Raw genomic sequence first — 7,950 nt, forward strand, 5'->3', positions numbered from 1 at the left:
GTTTATCCAACTTGGAGTCCTAATTCTAGGAATTGAGGCAGGATAATAACCACCATTTGAGCTCCTGAAGTTAGTCTCATAATGGTCCATTTGATGGAGAGTAAAATTATAGTGTCTTTGGGAGCTGGGTATCAACTTAGGGCAAAGGGGAAGGAGAACTTGAGGGCTCATCCTGAATCTTTGTCATTATAGAACCAAATGCCTGACTTGCCTTTTTTCTATGTACTGGGATGGTGCTGTGGGTTAATGTACTGGACTGCAAGGTCGGTTTAAATGTAAGGTTGGTGGTTCAAGCTCACCAGCCACTCCTTGGAAACCATATAAAGGGTCGCTATGAGTCAAAACTGACTCAATGGCATTTAACAACAACAATACATAAAGGAGAAAAAAGGAAAGTTGGGCACTTAATGGTGGTATTATCTTGCCTCAGTTCCTAGAATTAGGAATCCAAGCTAGATAAACCCAGAAATGATTTGTCAAGTCTTTGTGGGAAACTTTTTCTATAAGAAAGATACTTTCAAATAAGACATTTATAGTTTTATTAAGTGTCATTTCTGTCCTGGTGTGGTGCTGTGGTTTAATGTGGTCGATTGCAAAGTTGGTTTGTACCCCTCCCACACGGTCACATTGTCCAGTGGCACAGCTGGGTCGGGCTGAGGATGGCGAGAAGTGGCTTCAGGGCTGAGCCATTCAGGAACACAGATATTTGTCATGTCTTTGGCTATGCTAGACACAGGAGCAGCTCTAATTTCATCACCTTGGAACAGTAATGAAAAGAAGGGAAGGATCTGGGAGATAAATAAAGATTTGCCTCAGTTGGTGAGTGGTGATTCTCCAAGTTTCAAAAGCTGTATAAGTAAGGTTTCCAGGTAAAATACAGACTAATCATATATCCCATGCCATATTAGGGACATAGTTATACTAAAAAAGTATTATTTGTTTATCTGAAATTCTAATTTAATTGGGTATCCTGTGTTTTCACTGGCTAAATCTACTCTCAAGGCAAAAGCCAGCCAGTCTTCTGCCCACTGCTGTCATCACTATGAAATAATGACAATGTTCGATGGTGACCATAATCTACCAATGGCAATTTTGACTGGGGACTGAGATCAGCAGAAATCATTTCCTTTTCTTCCTTAAGTCGGTACTAAGATAGAGATAAGTATTCCCTGCCTTTTGCATTTGGAAGATCATGCATCACACAGCTGTTACTTAGGTGTTTTGCTGACACAGCATAAATGAAGTGGTCCAGACTCTCCCTCTGTGGATACACCTCTCCCCAGAGATCACTGGATCTTGAATCCCACACCTAGCCCTGGCACCATGCTTATCTTGTCACAGTCTTTGAATAGAGCCACTTACTTGTATGGGATGTGTTTGCTGCCATTGACGAGAGCTAGGATGACATTGCCCAGAGCGGAAAGGGAGAGGCAGAGCCCCGAGCCACCTTCCCGGTTCTTGCTAAGGGCTTTCACACAGCTGCCGAGGTCAATGAGGTGCAGGCGGCTGCGGCCTCCCGACACTACCACAGGGAGAGAAGAGAAGACAGAAAAGGTTAGGCTCTGCCAAGTAGTTGTCTGTTCTCCATGCAGCTCCTTGGAAAATCTGAGGGAAAAAGAAAAGGGGAAGTATAAAGCTTATGACTGAGTAGAAAATCCCAACACAGCATTGCTCTTCTTAAGTCCTATCCACCACCTTCTAAAAACTGACATTCATATTATAAATAAGTGAGTAATTCTTGTAGCTTGAATTGTGTGAGATTTCCAGAAGGTAAATGTCTAACCAAGAAAGATAAGGTTTATCCCTAAATGTCGTTGGGATAACGGAATCCTCAGATTACTCAAGTTAAAACATCAGTGGCTCGTGAGTGGTATCTGCTTTGATTGATCATCTGTAGCAAGCCTGACCTATAGCTTAACCAGGAATCAAGCTGATAACCCAAGGAAAATTCAGGAGGAAATAGCAACCAGGTGCAGTGACAAGGAAAGACCCACACATTTGCTGACTACCTGCCAAGTGCCAGGCGCCACATAAACATTGTTGCTGTTAAGTGCCATCAAGGGGTTCTGACTCATAGCAACCGTACATAGGGTTTGCGAGAAGTGGTTGGTGAGTTTGAACCAGTGACCTTGCAGTTCAAACTGCTCTCACGGCACAGGGCTTTATAGCGCCAGACCAGGACTCCACATAAACACTGCTGTTGTTGTTGAGTGCCGTCGAATCGGTTCCAACTCATAGTGACCCTCTATAGGGTTTCTGAGGAGTAGTTGGTGAGCTTGAACTGCCAACCTTGCGGTTCAAAACCGACCTTGCAATCCAGAGCATTAACCCACAGCGCCACACCAAGAGGTCGTAAAATCCGATAGAATTGTAAGAAGAAACAGATCCTCAGTTACACTGGGGACCTTAAATATTCCCGTCTCAATAACTGATATAATAGACAGAAAATCAGGATATAAAAGATCTGAACACTATCAGGAGTCCTGGTGTGGCGCTGTGGACTAATACGCTAGACTGCAAAGTCATTTGAACTGCAAAGTCACTAGCTGCTTCTTAGAAACCCTATACAGAGTCACTATGGGTTGGAACCAACCCAATGGCACTTAGCAACAACAACAACATCAGCCAGCTTGGAGGTCCCAGTAGTGCAGTGGTTAAAGTGCTCAGCTACTAACCAAAAGGTTGACAGTTGAAGCCCATCAACCACTCAATGGGATGTGGCAGTCTGCTCCTGTAGAAATGTTACTTTGGGAAACACCATGGAATAGTTTTATTCTGTCCTATAGGGTTTCTATGAGTCAAAACAGACTCACCATCAGTGGGTTTGCTTTTGGTTAGCCAAGTGGTACTTCTTGATATTTAGTGAACATTCTACCCAGCAACAGAAGAATATGCACTCTTCTGAAGAACACACAAAACATTTACCAAGCCAGACCAAATTTTGGTCCATAAAACAAGTCTCAATAAATTTTTAAGAATTCACATCATTCAATATATATTTTCTGACATAACAGAAAAATATGAGAATACTAGAAAGATATCTGAAAAACTGCTAGACATATTAAAATGAAAGAATGTAATTTCTAAATAATTTAAGGTCAAAGAAGAAATTAAAATGGAAATTAGAAAGGTTTTGAATGGAATGAAAATTAAAATACAACTTATCCAAATGTGGCATGCCCCTAAAAAACTTAAGGGAAAAATTTATATGATCTCTCAATATATAAAAAAGAACATTTACAAAATTTAGCATCTATTTTTGATAAATATTTTCAGCAATGTGTAAAGTAACTGTCTCAGCTTGATGAAGAGTATCTATTGGAGTTCTGCTGTGGTGCTGTAGGATAAACACTAGACTGCTAACTTCAAGATTGAGAGTTCAAACCAATCAGCTGGTCCTCAAAACCCTATACAGAGTTGCTATGAGTCAGAACTGACTTGACAAGACTTACCAACAACAACAACAACAATAACAATATAAGAAATCCACAGCTAACATTATACTTGATGGTAATAGATGGAATGCTTCTTTTGTAACATCAGTAACAAGACATAAATGTCCACCCTCACCATTTTTGTTAAATATTCTACTAGAGGTTCTTGCCTATAATAAGGCAAGAAAGGTATGCAGACAAAAAAGAAATAAATTAAACTACCTTTACTGGAAAATGACATGATCATCTATGTAAACACATTTAATGGAATCTATAAAACAAATACAAAACTAATAAATGAATTTAGCAAGGTTGTAGGATACAAGAACAGACAAAAATCTATTTATTTCAGTACTATCCAATCTGACTAGGCGGACCTGATGAAATGCAATGCAGATGAGTCTCTTGTGATACAATAGTGAATAATTGTTATCAGGACTGATTGTGAGGGTTGGAAATGTAAAGGTGGACGTTTTATAGCAAGGAAGGGAGTGATTAACTTTTCAGTCTAGGAGCAGAGGTCCCTAGGACCATCAACGGAGAAGAGTCGAGAGCGGGACCCTACCCAGAGAAGCAGTGATGCCTGAGATGGAGGCAGAGACGATGACGTGGAGCAATGGAGCAGCTGGGGATTTTAGATACAGAGAGGGAGAGGGACTGTGTGCTGAAGACTGGGGTGGGGGGGGGTAGGGTTGGAGGGGTATACCCTTTGGTTGGTTGATGATGCATGGAGGGGATTGTAACCATGGCAATGAAATTATATATGATAGAATGAATGTAAAACTAATGTTCTCCCATGTAAACTATCATATAATTCACAATAAAACATTTAAAAATCTATTTATTTCTATAAAGTAATAATAAACATTTGGAAACTGAAATTTAAAAAATACCATGTACAACAGCATAAAAAATATGAAACATTTAGGGATAAATCCATTAGATTTGTGCACTAGAAACTAAAACATCGCTGGAAGAAATGAATGAAGACCAAAACAACTGAAGAGATATATAGTCTTCATAGGGTAGAAGCTCAATATTGTTAAGATGTCAATTCTCTCCAAATTGTTCTTCAATGCAATCCCAATTAAAATCCCAGTAGGCTTTTTTGCATGTGTGAAAATTGATTCTACAAAGTCTATTTAGAAGCATATGCTAAAATTTATATAGAAATTTAAAAGAACTAGATTAGCTATTATCATAGCTTTGAAATATATGAATAAATTTAGAAGGCTAACACTACTTGATTTTAAAAGACTTACTGTAGAGCTACCATGTCAAGCCCCTTGGAAACCCTATACAGGGTTGCTAAGTGTTAGAACCGACTCCATGAAACTTAACAACACAACTACCATAATCAAGACAATGCTACACTGGTTTCAAGATAAACAAATAGATCAATGGAACAGAATAGAGTCTAGAGACATGAACAACTGATTTATTATTATTATTTTTTTTTTCACAGCGGCACAAGGCAGTTTTTATAAAAATGGTACTGGAACAACTGGATATCCACATGCAAAAATACCCCAACCTCCAACCATCTTTAGTTCATACATTGAATAATATATAAAAATTATGCATGCATTAAAGACCTAAATATAAAACCTAAGCTCACAAAACTTCTAGAAGAAAGCATTGGATAAAGCCTTTATGAACCTAGATTAAGAAAAAATTTCTGAGCTATAACACCAAAGTATCACTCATAAAAGAACATGTAGGCAAATAGGACTTCATAAAAATAGAATTTTTCAAAAGACACTATTAAGAGAATGAAAAGATGAGTCATAGACTGGGGAAAATATTGCAAATTGTGTATCTTGAATCCAGAATACATAAAGAATTCTTGTAACTTACAATCATGTAACTAAATGAGTTATGCTCACATGACGCATGTAAATTAATTCTAAGAAAAAAAAAAACAAAAAAACAGGCAAGAGATATGAACAGACACTTCATCAAGAAGATGTCCAGATGGCAAATGAGCACATGAAAAGATCCGAATATCACTGATTATCTGTGAAATGCCAATTAAAACGACAGTAAGATGCTGTTGTTAAGGGCAATCAAGTTGGTTCCAACTCATAAAGGTCCCTTATAGGTTTACTGGGGAGTGGCTAGTGGGTTTGAAACATTGACCTTGCTGTTAGAAGTCCAGTGCTTATTCTACAGTACCACATACAGTGAGATGCCACTATACATCAATTTATTGTTGTTGTTGTTAGGTGTCATCAAGTCAGTACCGACTCATAGCAACCTTATGCACTGAAGGAAACATTGCCTGATCCTGGGTCAACCTCACTAATGTTGCCATGCTTGAGTCCATCGATCAATTAGAATGGCTAAAATTAAAACAAAATTGATCATATCAAAGTGTTGGTGAAGAAAAGAAGAAACTAGAATTCCAATGCACTGCCAGTAGGAATGCAAAATGGTAGTTACTTTGGGAAACAGTTTGGGAATTACTTAAAAATTATACATGTATCTACCATATGGTCTGGTCATTTCAGTTCTAGATGTTTACCCAAGAGGAAAGGAAGTATTTGTCTATATTAAGGGGCTTCAAAAAGTTCATGGAAAAATTCCATTATCTTTTCATTCCATTTTTCCAGATATCCACATATACTACAGAAAAAGGGCAAAGACAGGGACCAATTTGTACCTTCAGCCTCTAATAGTCCACTTGATGTATGGAATAAAATATTAATGTGTATGTAGTAAAACAGAGCAGAGAGAACAACAACAAAAAAAACATAGTTTATACTGTGCTGAAGAACAATATTATAAAATACCTATAATTATACTGTGTGACTCAAATATGAGAGTCACATTTAGACAATGGAAACTCTACTCTATACACACTAGTCACTAGTCACAGAAGTGTGAATTTCACACATGGTACTCAGACTGGAATAGCACAAGGTGAACGTATACAGGTCATTTACTATTATCAAGAATTTACTACAGGCAGTTGGAAAGAAAGTAATTCTATAACAAATGAACAAAATACATGATAATTACTAGCAGGTAATAAGCTGGTTCTTCATGATTATTTTGAGCTCTCTGATGTCAAGGCCACAGGGTTAAAAAAACAACCAAATTGATCTTACAAAATCCTTTATTTGGAGTCCTGGTGTGGAGCTGTTGATTAATGTGTCAGACTGCAAAGTCGTTTGAACTGCAACATCAGTGGTTCAAGCTTACCAGCTGCTCCTTGGAAACCCTTATTCAGGGTCACTATGGGTCGGAATCGACTCAATGGCACTTAACAACAACAGCAATCATTTATTTATATTCTAATGTGTTTATTTTAAGTCTAGACTTGGACCAAACTAAATTGCTCACATGCTTCACTCTTCCACATGAAGCAACACACTAATTTTATCCCACTCCCAAGCCACTCTGCCAGCTAATGTTATTGAACCTGGTGGTTGGCGGTGATGTGCCGTGGAGTCGATTCCGACTCATAATGACCCTGTACAGGGTTTCCGAGGCTGTAAGTCTTTATGGGAGAAGAAAGCCTCATCTTTCTCCCACAGAACAGCTGGTAGTTTCGAACTTCTGACCTTGCGGTTTGCAGCCCGATTCGTAACCGCTACACTTCCAGAGCTCCTTATTGAGCCTGGTAGAGGTCAGGAAATGCTCAATTCTCCTGTTGATATTATTGTCAGTAGCTGATTCTGACTTCTGGCATCTCCCTGAGTGCAGAGTAGAACTGCACCATAGATTTTCCAAGGCTGACCTTCAAAAGCAGTTTGCCAGGATTTACTTCTGAGGCACCTTTCATTTGAACTGCTAGCCTTTCATTTGGTAACCATTTTATCCCCCAGGAACTCCCTAAATTATTCTAATCTCATTTTATACCTACAACAATCCTGTAATGTAGAAATTGGTCCCATTTTATACATGTGAAATCTGACAGTCACAGATATTAAATAAAGAACCTAAGATATCATAGAAAATCAATGTGAATCTAAGACAAAAATCTGATGTTAACCATAGTACAAGCCCTTAACCCACATTCCCTTATCACTTACCACCAAGTCATCTCCAACTCATGGCAACCCCATGTCTGTAGAGAAAAACTATGCTCCATAGGTTTCCTGTGTGGTGGTGTGGGTTAATGTGCTGGACTGCAGAGTTGCTTTGAACCACAAGGTTGGTAGTTCAAGCTCATGAGCCACTCCTCAGAAACCCTATACAGGGTCACTATGGGTCGGAACCAACTTAAAGGCACTTCACATCAACAACACCATAGGGTTTTCAATGGCTAAATTTTCAGAAGTAGATTGCCAGGGCTTCCTCCAGAGACGGACTGTAACCTCCAACTTTTTGGTCAACAGCTAAGAACATTAACCATTAGCACCACCCAGGAATTCTTCCCTTAATCTGCTGCTGCTGTGGCTGAGTGCCATAGAGTCAGTTCTGACTCAAAGCAAACTTGCTTTGGGTTTCTGAGGCTGTAAATCTTCACCGGAGTTGTTGTTGTTGTTGTCAGGTGCCATCGAGTCGGAAC

At 38.9% G+C, this 7,950-nt stretch overlaps 1 protein-coding gene across 1 annotated transcript in view; it reads right to left on the reverse strand.

The window, feature by feature from the left end:
* KIF26B (kinesin family member 26B) overlaps positions 1–7,950 on the reverse strand; it is an 807,257-nt gene that overhangs the window by 79,212 nt on the left and 720,095 nt on the right. Inside the window, exon 10 of the mRNA XM_006871272.1 lies at positions 1,363–1,522. Within this exon, the coding sequence (XP_006871334.1) occupies positions 1,363–1,522 (160 nt within the window). The remainder of the gene's footprint in view (positions 1–1,362; positions 1,523–7,950) is intronic.

This window comes from Chrysochloris asiatica, unplaced genomic scaffold (genome assembly GCF_000296735.1).
Source record: "Chrysochloris asiatica unplaced genomic scaffold, ChrAsi1.0 scaffold00165, whole genome shotgun sequence".
Classification (NCBI taxonomy): domain Eukaryota; kingdom Metazoa; phylum Chordata; class Mammalia; order Afrosoricida; family Chrysochloridae; genus Chrysochloris; species Chrysochloris asiatica.